Source organism: Cebus imitator, unplaced genomic scaffold (genome assembly GCF_001604975.1).
Source record: "Cebus imitator isolate Cc_AM_T3 unplaced genomic scaffold, Cebus_imitator-1.0 Scaffold36, whole genome shotgun sequence".
NCBI lineage: Eukaryota > Metazoa > Chordata > Mammalia > Primates > Cebidae > Cebus > Cebus imitator.
This window is the reverse complement of record NW_016107351.1, coordinates 1,234,989-1,251,576: the sequence shown is the minus strand read 5'-3', so window position 1 is coordinate 1,251,576 and position 16,588 is coordinate 1,234,989. Positions and strand designations below refer to the sequence as shown.

At 62.4% G+C, this 16,588-nt stretch overlaps 3 protein-coding genes across 26 annotated transcripts in view; 1 reads left to right on the top strand and 2 right to left on the bottom strand.

Moving 5' to 3' along the window:
- Window positions 1-3,262: 3,262 nt before the first annotated feature.
- On the bottom strand, window positions 3,263-6,271 carry RFNG (RFNG O-fucosylpeptide 3-beta-N-acetylglucosaminyltransferase). Its single transcript, XM_017524784.2, has 8 exons — window positions 5,956-6,271; window positions 5,789-5,837; window positions 5,164-5,266; window positions 4,907-5,060; window positions 4,444-4,532; window positions 4,202-4,367; window positions 3,604-3,689; window positions 3,263-3,507 (listed from the first exon to the last, which is right to left on the bottom strand). The coding sequence occupies exons 1-8, from the start codon at window positions 6,232-6,234 to the stop codon at window positions 3,426-3,428; spliced, it is 1,008 nt and encodes a 335-aa protein (XP_017380273.1). The 5' UTR covers window positions 6,235-6,271; the 3' UTR covers window positions 3,263-3,425.
- Window positions 5,947-11,771, top strand: GPS1 (G protein pathway suppressor 1). 21 transcript variants are annotated; one of them, XM_017524778.2, is made up of 14 exons: window positions 6,371-6,431; window positions 6,785-6,869; window positions 7,669-7,761; window positions 8,246-8,427; window positions 8,845-9,145; window positions 9,233-9,310; window positions 9,486-9,546; window positions 10,045-10,130; window positions 10,303-10,397; window positions 10,575-10,680; window positions 10,760-10,840; window positions 10,927-11,064; window positions 11,138-11,272; window positions 11,356-11,771. In XM_017524778.2, exons 3-14 carry the CDS (start codon window positions 7,684-7,686, stop codon window positions 11,428-11,430), a joined length of 1,416 nt encoding a protein of 471 aa, XP_017380267.1. In that variant the 5' UTR covers window positions 6,371-6,431; window positions 6,785-6,869; window positions 7,669-7,683; the 3' UTR covers window positions 11,431-11,771. The 21 variants fall into 21 exon arrangements, with proteins under 21 accessions (XP_037593085.1, XP_037593084.1, XP_017380268.1 ...); XM_017524769.2 differs by having other exon boundaries at window positions 6,666-6,869; window positions 9,489-9,546; XM_017524768.2 differs by having other exon boundaries at window positions 6,666-6,869.
- Window positions 11,772-12,150: 379 nt separating this feature from the next.
- DUS1L (dihydrouridine synthase 1 like) overlaps window positions 12,151-16,588 on the bottom strand; it is an 8,677-nt gene continuing 4,239 nt past the window's right edge. For 2 of the 4 annotated variants that reach the window (XM_037737159.1, XM_017524780.2), the window contains exons 6-14: window positions 16,444-16,526; window positions 16,091-16,194; window positions 15,673-15,817; window positions 15,347-15,443; window positions 15,183-15,265; window positions 14,204-14,349; window positions 13,036-13,073; window positions 12,606-12,723; window positions 12,151-12,525 (exon numbers count right to left, since the gene is read on the bottom strand). In XM_037737159.1, coding sequence (XP_037593087.1) covers window positions 12,386-12,525; window positions 12,606-12,723; window positions 13,036-13,073; window positions 14,204-14,349; window positions 15,183-15,265; window positions 15,347-15,443; window positions 15,673-15,817; window positions 16,091-16,194; window positions 16,444-16,526 — 954 coding nt within the window. In that variant the 3' untranslated portion in view covers window positions 12,151-12,385. The remainder of the gene's footprint in view (window positions 12,526-12,605; window positions 12,724-13,035; window positions 13,074-14,203; window positions 14,350-15,182; window positions 15,266-15,346; window positions 15,444-15,672; window positions 15,818-16,090; window positions 16,195-16,443; window positions 16,527-16,588) is intronic. The other 2 variants (XM_017524782.2, XM_017524783.2) reach the window with 2 other exon arrangements.

The following is a 16,588-nucleotide window of genomic DNA, read 5'->3' as shown; positions in this document are numbered from 1 at the left end:
GTTTCACCACATTGGTCAGGCTGGTCTTGAACTCCCAACCTCAGGTGATCCACCCGCCTTGGCCTCCAAAGTGCTTGGATTACAGGCGTGAATCACCGCGCCCAGCCCTTTTCTTTTTTCTTTTAATTATTATTTAAAAAAAAATTTGTGGGCACATAGTAAGGATATTTGTTTATGGGGTGTCCACCCCGTCAAGCATTTATACTCATTTGAGTATCATTTTTAAGCTGCTCCACACAGAGCAGGGCTATGCCATGGCGCAGAGCCTTCTTTTTGAATGTCAGCTTCACGATCATAAATATCTCCTTTAGCAAAACTGCATCTCCTAAGTTTTAAGTTGTTTCTATTTGTCTCCAAGTATTTTGTGATTTCTTCCTTGACCCACTGAGAGTGTGTTGTTACATTTCTACAAATTTGTGATTTTTCCAGATTTCCTTCTGCTCTAGATTCAGAGATGACACTTTGTATAACACTTTTTTCTTTCTGTTTAAGAAAGAAAGACTCTGGGGGAGTCTCCCTATGTTGACCAGGCTGGTCTTGAATTCCTGGGCTCAAGTGATCCTCCCGCCTCGGCCTCCCAAAGTGCTGGGACTATAAGCTTGTGCCACTGCCACAGGGCTTTAACATCTGTCTTTTTAAATACATTGAGACTTGATTTGTGGCCTGACATATGGTCTCTCCTGAAGAATGTCCTGCGTGCTCTTGCAGAGCGCCCGCGTTCCATCGCGGTCGGGAGGTGTTCTCCGGATGCGTTGGAGCTGGTCGTTTCCTGTTGTTCGAGGCCCCTACGGCTGAAGGGAGGTGTCCAGAGTGTGCACCCTTCCCTGTCGGCTGCCATGACATGCTTCCTGTGACCTGTCCCTGTTACCACTTCGCTGTCTCGGGGGCCTAACAGTGCCTGCCTACGGGGCCCTGTCTGGCTTCTTCTCATAAGGCTGGCCCCCTGAATAACCCCTGCCTCCTCCAAGCCCGGTTTCCTCCAGAGGTGTGGTCGCAACTCAGTTCTCTCCCCACCAGTGTCCATGCTGTCTCTCTGCAGCTGGAGCCAACTGGGTCCAGTAGGAACTGGGCCTGGGCTGGCCAGAGGCTCTTCCCAGAACATCTGAGCAGCAGGACTGGCCCTGCCTGGGAATGGCTGTTGGAATCAAAGTGGAAAATTGCTGGTTTGAAACATTTATAAACACAGCCCAGCAATACAGAAGGGAGTGGTGTGGCTGGTTGCTTAGGAGAAAAGCCTCAGGACATCGTGGACCTAAACTTAGACCAAAAAAAAAGAAAGCATAAATGAAACAGGGTGACCTCCCAGACCGGACACAATGCAACCTCACAGCGTGGCTTAAACACTGATGACCATTTCCTTTCTGCTCGACAACATAGTGCTTTAAGTTTTAAGACCAGTGTTGCCGGGCGCGGTGGCTCACGCCTGTAATCCCAGCACTTTGGGAGGCCGAGGCGGGTGGATCATGAGGTCAAGAGATCGAGACCATCCTGGTCAACATGGTGAAACCCCGTCTCTACTAAAACTACAAAATATTAGCTGGGCATGGTGGCGCGTGCCTGTAATCCCAACTACTCAGGAGGCTGAGGCAGGAGAATTGCCTGAACCCAGGAGGCGGAGGTTGCGGTGAGCTGAGATCGCGTCATTGCACTCCAGCCTGGGTAACAAGAGCGAAACTCCGTCTCAAAAAAAAAAAAAAGACCAGTGTTGACACAGTTGAGGTAAAACAGATCCAACACTATTTTCTCAGAGGAGCTGCAAGCTAGACTCTTGGAAGCGCATGCACACCGACATCTGCTGGAGCCTCGTGGCCTGGAAACAGCCCCTCGGGGCACTTTGTCTCAACACCCTTTCTGGTGGTGCCAACGCATTCCAGTCCATGTTCCCCACACTCCAAGGACGCCGTTCGTGGGCACCTGTGTGGACAGGCTTGGGAGGGAGGTCTCAGGAGAGGAGAATGCAACTCCAAAACCCCACATCCAGGAGAGCCAGCACAAGGGACCCAGGGCCACGTGGAGACACCCACAGCTGACACGGGATGCGTTCTCTCGGGGCATCTACAATTCTGCAGCAACTTTCAAGAATTCGCATTTTTCTTGTTTCTGCTGAGATGCAGATTTCAGATTTGCTGAAATTTACCGCTGACACTTGTTCTGAGCCCCAGAATTCCTCTCCCTGCTCAGAGCCTGCAGTGGACAAAGGTTTCCCCAGGAAACCTGAGGACCCAGTCATGATTGACCTCAAGTGTCCTTGGGGCGCCTTCTGCTCCAGGCCAAGCAGGAACGAATGAGACAGAAACCAGCGAACTCCACGTGCTGCCTCCCTCCCCCTCCCTCCACACACCCACGCACACAGAGGCTGCCACGGACACACCCAGTCCTGTACATGTGCATACACACTGATGCATATGGACATGCTCACAAGTGTATACTGACCTATATGCATGTACATACCAGCCGTGTGTTCACTCATCCTCATGTACATGCACAGAACCGTGCACACATCCACCCACGTGCACACTGGCTTCACACAACAGCGAGAAGGCGAGCTGGACACTCAGGAAGGTAGTCCCTCAAGGCAGCGTCCAGTGTCTGTCCCTCCCAGCAGGACCCCCACACGCCACCCCTGCTAGAGGCTTTGGCTTCCAAAGTCTGGTGGGTTCAAAGCTGGGTAGGCAGGACGGCAAGGATACAGCCCTGCCTGGGACGGCCTTCCTGGAGGCGGAGGGGGCATGGCAGGGACCCAGGAGGGCTGGGCTGGTGGGTGATTAAGACGGGAGCCACATGGTGTAAGAACAGAGCCTTTACTCATGCTTGGCAACAGCAAAGCAGGAGGCAGAGGGGGATGACGGCCCCTGCCCCATGTCCCCCGTGGAAGCCACTGGGCAGGGAGGTGGGTATGTAGGAATGGGTGGATCAGGAGTGGTCTCAGTCCAGGGAGCCCCAAACAAAAGGCTCCTGCTGTTGATGGGCCCAGGCACAGTGGGGCAGGAGCAGGACCCAGAAAGGAGTCATGTCTGTGGGCCCAGTCAGGAGGCCTCCGAATGAGGCCTGGGGGCTGGCAGCAGAGCTTGGCCCGCGAGCTTGGCCTTCCTGGGCCTGAGTCCCCACTGCCATCCCTGGCCATGCACCCAGCCTGTGGCAGAGAGGGTGGCATCCCCCACAAACCCTGTCAGGCTAAGCCCTTGCAATGGCCGTGGACCAGGACCTCAGCCTGGAGCCTGCTCCTCAGCACCTGGTCAGCCTGGCTCCCGCCTTTGGCAGTAAGCAGTGGAGCCCAGACACCAGACTAGCCAGAGGGTCTGCCAGACGCCTGCATCTCACTGGCGTGGCTGTGGCACCTGATGGAGCCCACTGAGGCCATGGGGGGCTCCAGCTCCCCGCAGCTGGGATGGAGCCCAGGCAGCTGTGGGTCAGGGTCACTGGTGTCACTGAGAGGTCAGAGCGCCCTGCTTCTGCCTGGGACACCAGTCCGTGTCTGGGTAGAGAAGGCAGTGGACAGACTTAAACCTGGGAGGCAAGAAGTGGGGTCACGGCTGTGGAGGGGCATGCCGATGCCAGCACCCCCATGGGGCTGAGGGCCCGCCCATACCACTGCCCACTCACCGTGTGGGGTCCTGCTGCAGGCTGAAGCCTCTGGCCACGTTCACCACGTTATGTGGGTTCTCAGGACCCCCATAGCTCAAGGTCACCTGGGAGGGAATAGTATGGGCAGAGTGTGGTCTGCTCTGGTCTTGGGCCATGCCTCTCCCTGGCCAGGAGCCCTGCTAAAGCCCCCTTGCCCATTCCTTTCTCCCCACATCCTTGGGGAGGCCAGGCTCAGGAACAGCACTGAAGGGTGGCATGAGCTGAGCAGGGGACACCTCAGGCAGAGCCTGGGGGACAGGGACGGGGGATCCGAAATCTCCAGACCAAAGCTGCCCCCCATTCCCTCTCTGATCCATGTGATGAGACCCGCTCGAGTGCCCGTCACCACAAAGACCATGCCCCCTGCCCCAAGCGCCGCACTTTTCCCCTCATCTCTCTGCCTGACAGCACACCCCGACTGTACCTGAGGAGCCTGTCCAGCAAGCAGGGAGTCTGTCCAGGATCCACCCCCAGCCACATGCAAATCCCAGCCGGGCATCAGGCCGGGCAGTGGGGCCACTGGGGGAGCTGGGGTGGTGCAAGGCCCCTGTGGCAGAAGCCGGAGTGGCACCTGTACCTGCTGGAGCAGGGTGTCCGGTGGCAGCCTCTGCAGGTTCTCCAGGTGGGAATGGAAGAGGGGGCTGTGGAGCAGGCGGGCGCCCAGGAGCCCCTCCACGATGTAGCCCACCGTGCAGTCATCTGGCAGCCGCACCTGCTCAGCCGTGCTCAAGAAGCTGCCCAGGCTGGGGGGAGGCCGGTCAGCGCCTTTCAGGTCTCAGCCTCCGCCTCCCAGCCCGGGCAGCTGGACCCCCCACTCACCTGGCCCATGGACTCATCTTCAGGGCGAGGCCTCTGCTGAGACAGAACCCGGCCCCACCAGTAGCAAACCAGAACTTGACTGTGGTCACCTGGGGATGGGGTGCTGGTCAGAGGTGCTCAAGACAGGGCTTCTCACCCCTAACTCTTCGTGGGACTCCCCAGTCTTCTTTCTTAAGCTGCCCCTTAGGACATCCTGCCCAGGTAACAGAAGCTTTCTGGTGTAGGAGGAGCTGGTGGCTTCTACAGGTCATTGGTCCCTGGTCTCCAGACCCTCCCCACCTGGCCCAGTCCCAGGCTCGCAGCTGGGGTCAGGTCAGGGGCCTGGCCTGCTCCGGAAACACCACGCAAACCACCTGGATGGGTCAGATTGGGCCCGGCACTACGCCCTTCTCACCCAGCTTTCCATGCCCTCTGCTGTGCCTCCCGGGCTGGCTTCAGGGAAGGGGTCTGCCCCCGCACTCACAGTTCTGCCACCCTGGACCCTCTCCGTGGCCTCGATGGGGTGGTCCAGGCTGGGCCGCCCCAGGTAGACATCCTGGCTGGGTGAGAAGCTGGAAAGCAGGTGCAGGAGGCTCTTGGGGTTCACATAATTGTCATCGTCTACATGGCAGAACCACCTGTGGGTGGGGGGAGTCCCTTGTGTGAGGGCCTGGCACAGGTGGGCGGGAGGCACCCCCCCAGCTTGGTTCTGGGCTCTGCCGGCGGGGCGGTGCCTCGTACTTGCGCCCTGACTCGATGAACGTGTCGTACTCCACGGACATCTTGCAGCAGAGGGCCTGGCGGGTGCGAACGGCGGAGCAATTGGTGTTGATGACACGACCGCCTGCGATTCAGAGACGGGAAGCAGGTGGAGGCTGGCACGGGGACCGGGGTAAGTCCCGTGCCCGCCTGCCCCCGAGGGCCAGGGCACAATCTGGCTGGCTGACATGCCCGGACACCTTGCCTAGGTCCAGCCACAGCCCTGGCCCTCGCGCGCTGACCCTGCTGGTGCCCCTGGGGCTGAAGTGGATGGCCACTCGTTGAGACGTCTTGAGTGGAAAGAGGATGGACGCAGCGCGCCCGGACTTGGACTGGAAGGGCGGATTCCCTGCTGGGGCTTCTCCAGGGGGCCTGGCAGTAGCTCCACACCCTAGGACGCGGCCAGTGTGAGGGGCCGGCGGCGAGCAGGGCTTGGCTGGCAGGGTGGGCCCCCGCGGGCTGTGTGGCCCGGGCCGCGCCGCGCATGGCCCCCCCCCCGACCTCCTGAGCTCCCGGCAGCGCAAGGGCCGCAGCTCCGGGGCTCGGAGGCAGCGGGGAGGGGGGCGCGGGCAGGTCCCGCGGGCGCCGGGGCTCGGGAGACACTCACCGCCCTGGAGCTGGAGCGCAGGGTCGTCCCCGTCGGTGAAGATGAACGTCTGGGGGAGAAACGATCCGTGAGACGCCGGGGGCGCTGCCCAGGCCGGGACCGACCCGCGCCACGCGGAGCCCCCGGGGCTGGGCCCTGCGAGCCGGGGCGGCTGGGGCCCGGCGCACCTGCCGGCGGGCCCGGGAGATCCAGGTGCGCAGCAGCAGCCGCAGGCGCGGCCCGTGGTTCTTCCGGGTGGTCTTGACCGCGATGAAGACGTCGTCCGGCCTCAGGCTGGGGGCGGCGGACGCGGGCTGCGGCGCGCGCGGGCCCGGGCCCGGGGTCCGGGCGGGGGCGGGCGCGCGCGGCGGCGGCAGCGGCAGCGGCAGCGGCAGCAGAAGCAGTGCGGCCAGGGCCGCGGCCAGCGCGAGGCAGGCCCGGCACAACGCCCCGTGCGCGCGGCTCATGCGGCCGCCGGGACCCCGGCGCCGGGAGCGGAGGGCCGGGCCGGAGCCGCGGGCGGACTGCGGCCCCTTTAAGAGCCCGGCGGCTCCGCCCCGCCCCGCGCCCCGGAAGAAGAGGCGCCGCTGCCCCGGAAGCGGACGGCACGCCGCGGCGGGGTGGGTGCAAGATGCCGCTGCCGGTTCAGGTGTTTAACTTACAGGTAACGAGCCGCGGCCGCGCCAGGCCTCCGTGCCCCCGCGCCCCTCGCCGCCGGGGCCGGGCCGAGGGACAGCCGGGGAGCGGGGCCTGCGCCAGGAGCCGCCGGGCGCGCTTCGTGCCGGGCCTCGGCGGGCAGCGCGCGTCTCCGCCTGGGCCGCGCCCGCCCCGCCTCCCTCCCAGCAGCTCCCGGGAGCGGCTCCCGGCCGCCCGACGCTAACGCTTTTTCTCCCTGCAGCAGCCAGCCAGCTCTGTGTCAGGGTCGGGGGGTGCAGAAAGTCAGGACAGAATGAGGGATAGCTCGGCCCCCAGCTCGGCCTCCTCGTCAGTGACAGATCTGTACCGCACCCCTCACAGCAGTAGGTCAGACCTCGTCCTGCCCGGCACGGCCGGGGACTTCAGCCTGAGCGCCAGCCTGTCGGCCTGTACGCTGCTCTACGAGGTACCTTCCAGGACAGGGACCCCCGAGCGAGGGAGGGGGGAGCAGGGCCCCGGCCGCCCCCGCTGCGGCCGGGGCCCTGCTGCTCTGCCGGCCGAGGACAGGGACGCCGTGCCAAGCGCAGGAGGGGAGGGCGCCCCGTGGGCCCGGGGCCTGCGGAGGGAGCCGAGCTCTTGGTGCTTTTCCCGAAGGAGCGCGGAGGCCCACGGGTCCGGCGGGGCTCCGCACGGCGGCTTTTCCAGCCGACTTCGTTTTAAGCCGAGGTCCCGGCTCCTCTGTGTTTCCCAGCTGGGGGCCGTGGGGCTCCCTTTTCCCCCTTCTCCCAACCCGTGGCGTGACTCTCGGCCCGGTGTTGCTGCTCCGCTGCTCAGGACAGATTCCGGGGCCGTCCCTGTTGCCTCGGGGTTGAGGTGGCATCCGGTTCTTTGTGACTTGGAGGAAACTGCATCAGGACGGTGGCTGGGAACGTGTGGGGGCCCTCAGGAGCCCCTGTGTCGTTGGTTGTCCCATGTCTGCTTTTTGGCTTTCAGAGATGAGCAGCTAGAATCAGGCCAGGGGTTTCTGCTTCTGAGCTTTGGAGTTTTGTGAGGAGACCCCTCCCCGATGTGGTGGCACAGGAGCCTGGGTGGGAGTGAGGGTGGTTGGGAGGGCACACCTGGGGAACAGCAGCAGTGGGAGTGTGGTCCTATCAGCCTGGTCCGAGAGACCTCCGGCAGAGCTGAGCTCAGAGAACAGTGCAGGTCTCTCACCCTCCTGGGGCAGTCCCCAGAACGAGGTGCCAGGTGCCTGGCCCATGTTGCAGGGGGCTGTGGAACCCATGCAGATCGACGTGGACCCCCAGGAAGACCCGCAGAATGCACCTGATGTCAACTACGTGGTGGAGAACCCCACCCTGGTACGGAGTTCTGTACGGGACCTTGGGTGTCTTAGTTTTGCTGGGGGGTCCAGGGCAGACTCCCCTCTGCAGCCTGCACAGCAGGTAGAGTGATCCTTCTCAGTGATCTATGTCATGTCTTTTTCTGACTCCAAAACTATCAGAGTTTCTGATTGTCCACTCACATCGGGCTTGTGCCTCAGCTTCAGATGCTGCTCACAGAGGAGCCAGGGCCAGTCTCCCCACTGCTCAGCCCAGTGACCAGCAGTCACTAGTGGGCGTCCATCCCTGAAACTGGGTGCTGCCCCAGGCCTACCCAGGCATCTCTGCAGCACCTGGGACAGCAGTCAGTCTTGCACCCCTGTGCCCATGTGCCCGGTTCCTGTTGTGGGCCCAGGGCGGCATTCTGGCTGGGAGGCAATCGGGCCCCAGCTCCTGACCCTCAGGCCTGGGGCTGGGGTTCCACCTCACACACCCTGCCTGACCTGTGTGCGCCCACCCCCAGGATCTGGAGCAGTATGCAGCCAGCTACAGTGGCCTGATGCGTATTGAGCGGCTGCAGTTCATTGCTGATCACTGCCCCACGCTGCGGGTGGAGGCCCTAAAGATGGCCCTCTCCTTCGTGCAGAGAACCTTCAATGTCGACATGTATGAGGAGATCCACCGCAAGCTCTCAGAGGCCACCAGGTGAGGTCAGGGGCTTGGCAAGAGAAAGCAGAGACCTCCAAGGGAGCAGGTGTCTGGGGCTGGGCCCCCTTCCTGTGCCCCTTCGATGGAATTCAGGCGAGTGGAGAGTGGAAGTGCTCTCTGTGGTGTGGCTTCTCTGTGCGTGTGCACACAGGGATTTGATTCCGAGGGGAGCTGTTGGAGACCGTGGCTCAGGACATCCCCCTGCTGGCTTCCCCACCTTGCTGTGGGCTCCTGGCATCAGCAGTTACTGCTGCGGCCCTGGTGCAGACTGGTCCCTGGAGACAGGGTTTGGAGCCAGTGGAAGGGGCCCACCTGCGTGTTAGGGCTTCAAGGGCAGCCTTAGGCTGGCGGCTTCCTTTTCTCCTCCGTGGCGCCTGTGACCATCGCCATCCTGATGGCCAGGTCCTCTCTCAGGGAGCTGCAGAACGCACCTGACGCCATCCCTGAGAGTGGCGTGGAGCCCCCAGCCCTGGACACGGCCTGGGTGGAGGCCACGAGGAAGAAGGCCCTGCTGAAGCTGGAGAAGCTAGACACGGACCTGAAGAACTACAAGGGCAACTCCATCAAGGAGAGCATCCGGCGCGGCCACGACGATCTGGGCGACCACTACCTGGACTGTGGGGACCTCAGCAACGCCCTCAAGTGCTACTCCCGGGCCCGGGACTACTGCACCAGCGCCAAGCACGTCATCAACATGTGCCTCAACGTCATCAAGGTCGGCCTGCCCCAGCGGGGGGGCGGGGGCATTGTGGCTGGGCCGTCGGGGCACCCAGGCTTACTTGGCCCTGCCCCCGCCCACCAGGTCAGCGTCTACTTGCAGAATTGGTCTCATGTGCTGAGCTACGTCAGCAAGGCCGAGTCCACCCCGGAGATTGCCGAGGTACAGGCTGCCGCCTCAGAGACCTTGCCTCAGGATTCCTGACCACTGTGGCCCCTGCTGTCCTCCCCCGCCACCTTATTCACCCTCCCACAGTGGATCTCCCTTCTCCTCTCGGTCTGGGGTTGGGCATCAAGCTCCAGGAAATGGGCCTCACACATGTGGCTTCCCCCTGCAGCAGCGAGGAGAGCGTGACAGCCAGACCCAGGCCATCCTCACCAAGCTCAAGTGTGCCGCAGGTAAGGGCCTGGGCTATGCCCAGCTGGCCCCACGTTTCCGTGTTGCTGAGTCCTCCCAGCCCAGGGCAGTAGCTGGTCCCTACCTCGGCCAGGTAAACCTTCCCTGGCAGGACGAAGGATGTTGTAGGGCTCGTGTGCGGGTGTAGGTGGTGCCTAGGCTGCCCCAGGTAAGCCAGGGGTGACATGTTGTCAGGGTCTGGCTGCTGTCACTGTGGGCCTGGGGCAGGTCTGCAGCCCGAGCCACTCTGAGCCCGGTGTCCTTTGCAGCCATGCTAGCAGCGTAAGGCTTCCCTGCACACCTAGCTTCAGGGAGCCTGCTGGGCACTGGTGAGGCTGTTTCCATCTAGGACTAGAGTATCTCCCCAGTGCTGAGGAACAGCTCCCGGGCAGGAGAGGCCAGTAAGCCCCTGATGGTCGGCTTCCTCCTCAAGGCATTAGTGGCTTCCCTGAGGCTCTGGGTCTTACCCCTTCTTCCCCCCACCACTCCCCCTCCACTAGGCTTGGCGGAGCTGGCCGCAAGGAAGTACAAGCAGGCTGCCAAGTGCTTCCTGCTGGCTTCCTTTGATCACTGTGACTTTCCTGAGGTAAGGGACCCTCTTGGGGACTTGGGAGACCAAGCATGGGCTCATGGGTTGGACTGCTTTTGTAGGTGGGTGGGTTCTCTCAGAGTAGAGTCTTAGGCATTCTCTGAATGGGTGATGGGGCAGGGGTGGCCTGGCCCTTCTCTGCCTGTGATGCCGGGTCTCTGCTTCTCAGCTGCTGTCCCCCAGCAACGTGGCCGTCTATGGTGGCCTGTGTGCCTTGGCTACCTTTGACCGGCAGGAGCTGCAGCGCAACGTCATCTCCAGCAGGTGGGTGCCCTGGTCCTGCAGTCCCCCTCCCTCTCCGCAGGCCACTTCTTTGGCCTTGCACATCCTGGTCCCCTGGCCCCACCATCTTCCCATGGTTTGTTTGGGGACTGGTGTCCCACTGGCAACTTGGAGGGCAGGGGCAGGCAGAGGCCTGAAATTGAGGGTCTGCCTCAGCAGCTCCTTCAAGTTGTTCTTGGAGCTGGAGCCGCAGGTTCGAGACATCATCTTCAAATTCTACGAGTCCAAGTACGCCTCGTGCCTCAAGATGCTGGATGAGATGAAGGTGGGGCCCGGCCCGGGGTGGGGGTGAGATGGGGTCCTGTCTGGCCTCCTGTCCCGGTTCTGACCAGCCCCTTCCCCAGGACAACCTGCTCCTGGACATGTATCTGGCTCCCCATGTCAGGACCTTGTACACCCAGATTCGCAACCGTGCCCTCATCCAGGTAAGCATGGGGGTCAGGCTGGCACACAACGGGCAGGTGGATGGGCATGTAGGGCACCGTGGAGCTGACTTTCCTCTGTCCTGCAGTATTTCAGCCCCTACGTGTCAGCTGACATGCACCGGATGGCGGCGGCCTTCAACACCACGGTGGCCGCCCTGGAGGACGAGCTGACACAGCTAATCCTGGAGGGATTGATCAGTGCCCGCGTGGACTCCCACAGCAAGGTGGCCGTGGGCTGTGGGGTGGTGGGAGTGGCCGTGGGGGAGCCTGAGCCCCACTGAGCCTGTGTCTCTGCAGATCCTATATGCCCGGGACGTGGATCAGCGCAGCACCACCTTCGAGAAGTCTCTGCTGATGGGCAAGGAGTTCCAGCGCCGCGCCAAGGCCATGATGCTGCGCGCAGCCGTGCTCCGCAACCAGATCCATGTCAAGGTGGGCAGGCGTCAGTGGGTGGGCAGGTGCGGTGTGTGGCACGTGGGGCCTGGTGGCTTAGTTGCTCCTCGTCTCCTCGGCAGTCCCCACCCAGAGAAGGGAGCCAGGGGGAGCTGACTCCAGCCAACAGCCAGTCCCGGATGAGCACCAACATGTGAGGGCGGCGCTTGGCCTCCAGGACATCTGCACCCCGCCCCCACCCCACGGACCTGCCCACTTCCAGGCGGCTCAGTGCTGCCTTCGGCCCAGCTGAGGACCTGGCCACTGGGTGCTCCCCAGCCTGCGTGCCCTTGCCAGGGCTGGGGAGGCAGGCGGCTGCTAGTTGTGGCCCTTCCTGGAAAGAGAGGCCTGGAGGGCTCAACCCCATGGGTTTCTGTCCCCAGGGAGCAGACTGTGGGGCACCCAGGCCCAGTGGCACCACTTCCCGAACCCCTCCTGTTCCCGCCTTGGTTAGGTGCAGACAAGTGGGCAGTATCCATTAAAAAGCAGACTGAGCGTTGCCCTTGGCCGTTCCTTCCTGTTGTGCAGGCTCTGGTCACCCCTGGGTGGCCTTGGGTTCTTGAAGGCTGGCTCCCTGGGGCTCGGCTTGGAGGCAGGGGTCCCTTGGGCTCAACAGCCCCCAGCGTCGGCCACTGTTGCCCGACAGGCCGTGCTTCCAGGCTGGCGGCATCAGGAAGCTCCCAGAGCGCTGGCCGTAGAGCCTATGGGGGAGGCAGGCTTGGGCCCTAAGTCAGTCCCCCGTTCCTCTGCACAGATGCACATGTGCTGCCTTCGTTTAGACGCATCTTGTTGTTCAGAAGCCCTCACTGGCCCTAACAGCACCTGCCCTGGCTCATACCTCCCTGGGTCTGGGGGGCGGCGATCACAGGCTATGGCTCTGGCATCTTTGAAATGATTTATTGTCCGCTTTTGCACACGCGTGCTGAGGACAGGGCAGGTCCAGCCTGGGGCCTGCTCCCCACTGCAGCATTCCAGGCCCCCAGAGCGGGCCGAGGGGGACAGGGCGCGTCTTTCCACGTTAAGTAAGGGGAGATTCCCTGAGTAAAAGACGTTTCCTTAAGTAGGACGTGTCCGGGCTCCAGGAGCGGTCCTGGGGGTGGGGGTTCTGGGCCTTCAGGCCAGAGCACTACTCATGACTTCTGAGAAGCCACCTGGTGTGCTGGGCGTGGCCGTCTGAGGCTCCTGCAGCTCAGGCTTGGTCCCTTTCCAGGCCAGAGACTTCTCCAATTTGGTTTTAAAAAGCAATCCGTGACCTGGCAGAGAGAGGAGAATCGGGGGTCAGGTGGCAGAGGGGTCTGTCTGCTCACGGGGGGCGGGTGGCAGGTGGCCTTACCTGGGCAGTCCGCGGTCTCTCTGGAGGCTCGCTTCTTGCAGCAGCCGCGGCACAGGCTGAACACGCATCTGTTGCCCTGGGAACAGGAAAGCTGGGGAGCCTGCGGCCAGCATGGATCCCGGGGACAGGTAGCCAGCAGGGGAGCAGCCCGCCGGGGAAGCCGCCAGCAGATCCCCATGGCCTGGATGCAGCCCTGGGACCCCCTCACCCCAACCCACCCAGACTTATTCCCACTCCAGGCCTGGACAGGGGGCTGGCTGGAAGCAAGGGGTCCTCCTGAGGCACCCATGCCACCTTGGGCACACTACAAACCCAGCTGGGCGGGCACCAGACCTGCCACCCCAAGCAGCGCAGGGACAACCTTGCCCACCTCCCCTCCCCTTCCCCCCCGAGGTGAAGCCTTGGCGGCATGCAGCTGAAACCCACTCACCTTTGGGTTTCCACACTGGTCACACTTTGCATATTTTGCTGGGAAAAGAAAAGGGTGCTGGTGAATGAGAGCTGGGTGGCCTAGCTACGGGGGCTGCCCCGTCACCTGCATGGAGCCCACTGACAGTGTCCATGCCAGCTGTGGCCAGCCAGGCCAGGAGGCTCTGGGAGGGCAGAGGATGCAGGCTGGCCACATCTGCTTTCCCCTCAGCAAGGGACGGGTGAGGGGATGTGGGGGGACCATCCTACAGGAAATGGATAGGAAGCGGGTGGGCTGGGGGACCCTGGCAGGATGAGCAGCCTCGTCCATCCCACTCCCAGGCAGGGACAAGGGGACGGGTGTTCCCACCCCCAGGGTTCAAAGGGGTTCCATGCTCTTCAGTGCCAGGTCTCCCAGGCAAAAGGGCCAAGGATCAAGAACTCAGCCCAAAGCCCCATTTCCTGCCTCTTCCAGCTGCCTCACGCAGTGGCCCCGGGGGGCAGTGTGGCAGTCAGGGATTGCTGGCACCAGGCTGATGTGGCAGCTGCTCATGCACTGGCCCGCCCCCTGGTGTTACATGGGAAGGTTGCACTCAGTGGTCCCCCTGCAGCTTGTAAAGCTGTCGGAGAAATCTGGGAGGCCGCTACCTGCTGAGGGCCCAGATGGGTTGGCCCAGGATGTGGGGGGCACCAGCATTCTCAGGGGAGACAGCACCGGGCTGAAGCCTTGCCGCTGGTGGCCATGAGGAGAGGGGTGAGCACCTTCATCCTGTCTCACCCAGCCTGCCCTGCTGCCACTTCTGGCCCAGCAACAAGACCCATGCAAACGCTCCTGCGTACCCCTGCCGCCCTCTCAGTGGCTGCTCAGCGTGAGGTGGGGCAGGGACAGCTGCAGCGACCCAAGGCCCTGACCTGCAGACGAGCCCCTCAGTGGCCACCTGGGTGGCACCTGGCTGAAAGGCTTGTTCCACAGCCTCGTCTGATTTCACTGAGCCACGTCCCACATGTGGGGCCTGCACAGGTTCCCGCACTCAGACCCCAAGTCTGGCTGACCACGCCAAGTCCCCAAGCATCTGCTTCCAGCTCTGGGCCTTGAGCCTCCCTGACCACAAATGTGGGCTCCTGTCAACTGGCAACGGAGGAGACGAGGAGGATAAAGGGGCTGTTGTCTCAGGCCCATCAGCACTTACGCTTCAGAGAGGGGTCGAAGGTCTTGTGGGGGTTCCTCAGCTGCTTCTTCTGCTTGTTCTTGGACAGGACTTCCGTGCCACACTCCTCCTCCTCCAGGGCCCGCTTGCTGCGCGCACCTGCCTTCTCCTTGCTCCCCTCCCTGGGCCTGTGGGGAGGGCAGCGGGCAGAGCCCAAGGACACCGTGAGGGGCCCAGCAGCCACAGCCACATGGGTGGGACCCCAAGTGAGGACCCAGGGTGAGGAGAGGCCAGGGGTCTGTGGCGAGTGTGGTCGCTGAGGAGCGTGGGCAGCGTGCAGCCCTCTCAGGAGTGGCCGCTAGGGAGGCTGGGCCCCCTGGATGGAGTTTGCACCTCAAGCAGGCCAAGGTCTGAGCCACCAGGTCCAGGCAGGGATGTGGCTACAGATGGGCCTCACCTCTGAGAACCCAGTGGAAGCTGGGGTCAACCTCTTGACCCACGGACAAATCTCCCAGGATCACAGGAGCTCAAAGAAGTATCTTAAAAGATTTAAGGCAGAGCATGGTGGGCCAGGGCAGGGGGATCACGAGGTCAAGAGATCAAGACCATCCTGGCCAACATGGTGAAACCCCCCATCTCTACTAAAAACACAAAAATTAGCTGGGCGTGGTGACAGATGCCTCTAGTCCCAGCTGCTTGGGAGGCTGAGGCAGGAGAATCACTAGAACCTGGGAGATGGAGGTTGCAGTGAGCCAACATCGTGCCACTGCACTCCAGCCTGGGTGACAGAGAGACTCTGTCTCAAAAAAAAAAAAAGATATTTAAAATCCAAGTGTCCACTGAGGGAGGCTGAGCCACCAACCAGCACCCTCCACCAAGGATGCTGAGAGGCACATGGAAGGTGCATGCTGCTGGGATCCGTGGCCCCCCTCCTCCTTTCCCTCTGGGGTGGGAGCTGACCCTGGTGGCTGAGGACAAGCGGGGCAGGTGCACCACTGCGGGCAGAGGGTGGAGCACTCACCCTGGCCGGACGTAGGGCTGGCAGATCCAGTGGAAGGGCAAGTCAGCGGCGGGCTTCGCTCCCTCCTGCCTGGATATCTCCTCCTGCAAAAGCCCAAGGCCCTGGTCATGGCCCCAACGCCTCACCCACGACAAGGCTGGGCTCCCACCAGTCCCCGCACGTGCCTGACACCGCATCTTCAGCTCCTGGCTCACGGCGGCAATGCCCTCCAGGGTCTTCACCTTGGCCAGCTCCTCTCGAAGCTGCTGATGCACCTGCAGCCTGAGACAGAGGCCCTGTCATGCGGGGTGGGCCCCCTGCTCCACCACCAGGCCCCAGGCTGAGTGCCGGGCACACTCCTGCCCAACTCCACTCCTGTCACCCCAGCCCCTCAAGACCTGACTTAGCAGCAAGTTATTTTGACAAAACTTGCAGAAATGCCTCAGACGGGCTCTGATGGTCTCTGCCTGGGCAACCCCCCAGCGTGGCTTCTGCCATAGGGACGACTCACGTGTGGTGCCACAGCTTGAAGAGGTGGGCCCGGACGTAGGACAGTGGGCAGGGGTGCTCCCGCACAATGTCAAGGTATTCCTCGGCCAGCTCCCACACGGCAGGGCTCCGGCCCTCAAACAGGGCGGGGTTGTGCAGGTTGCCTTCTGTGGGAGGAGAATGGAGAGGGAAGCCTTGTGGGCTGCTCCAGGTGGATGGCAGAGGAAAGCCTAGAGCACCCAGGACACACTCCTGTGCCACCTCACACCAGGGACAAGGCCAGCTCCGGCCCATGAGAGCAGACTGGGACCGAAGAACACTATCTGCGAAGAGCACTGTGGTGAGGGCAGTAAGCGGTGGGAGGCGCTGATCTGGGTGGTGGCATCGGGGCATATGCACGGGCCCCCGGCGTGTCCTGGGCTCTGCCGACCTGCACTCACCTGCGCTCATGACACCCTGTACACCTGTGTCCTGGATGCAGCGCTCCACATCCTGTAGGCTCTGGATGTTCCCATTGGCAAACACAGGGATGGCCACAGCTTTCCTGTTGGCAGAGAAACACCTGTCCCTCGTCCCACCTGGGACCGCGCCCAGGCCCCAGGCAGACCCCCAACTATCCTGGCAGGTAGCTTCTGCTCCCACAGCGATGCTGCCCCCAGCCTCGGCCCCAACCCCCTTGGTGGTCACAGGTGTCAGGTGTGCCAAGCACCCTGAGGTGTGGAGCTGGGCCCCCCACCAAAGCCCCAAGGACTGAGGACTGCATCACCCACTGCTCTTGTCCTTGTCCACTCACCGCACGGCCTTGATGTGCTCCCAGGACGCTGCACCCGACAGGGGCCCCTTCTGCTCCTTGGTGCGCCCATGCACTGTCAGCAACTAGGACAGACCAGCGGTCGTTTGACTCCAAAACCCTCCACCCTCCTCTGCCCCCCGCCGCC

Excerpts from the sequence above, each read along its gene's own strand:
- RFNG (XM_017524784.2), bottom strand. The coding sequence starts at position 6,234 with ATGAGCCGCGCGCACGGGGCGTTGTGCCGGGCCTGCCTCGCGCTGGCC. Across the intron at positions 4,533-4,906 it reads GGGTCCAGGGTGGCAGAACT|GTGACCACAGTCAAGTTCTG; the intron begins GTGAGTGCGGGG and ends CCCCATCCCCAG. Across the intron at positions 3,508-3,603 it reads CTGCAGCAGGACCCCACACG|GTTTAAGTCTGTCCACTGCC; the intron begins GTGAGTGGGCAG and ends CTTGCCTCCCAG.
- GPS1 (XM_017524760.2), top strand. The coding sequence starts at position 6,399 with ATGCCGCTGCCGGTTCAGGTGTTTAACTTACAG. Across the intron at positions 6,870-7,668 it reads CCTGTACGCTGCTCTACGAG|GGGGCTGTGGAACCCATGCA; the intron begins GTACCTTCCAGG and ends CCCATGTTGCAG. Across the intron at positions 9,311-9,485 it reads CCACCCCGGAGATTGCCGAG|CAGCGAGGAGAGCGTGACAG; the intron begins GTACAGGCTGCC and ends TTCCCCCTGCAG.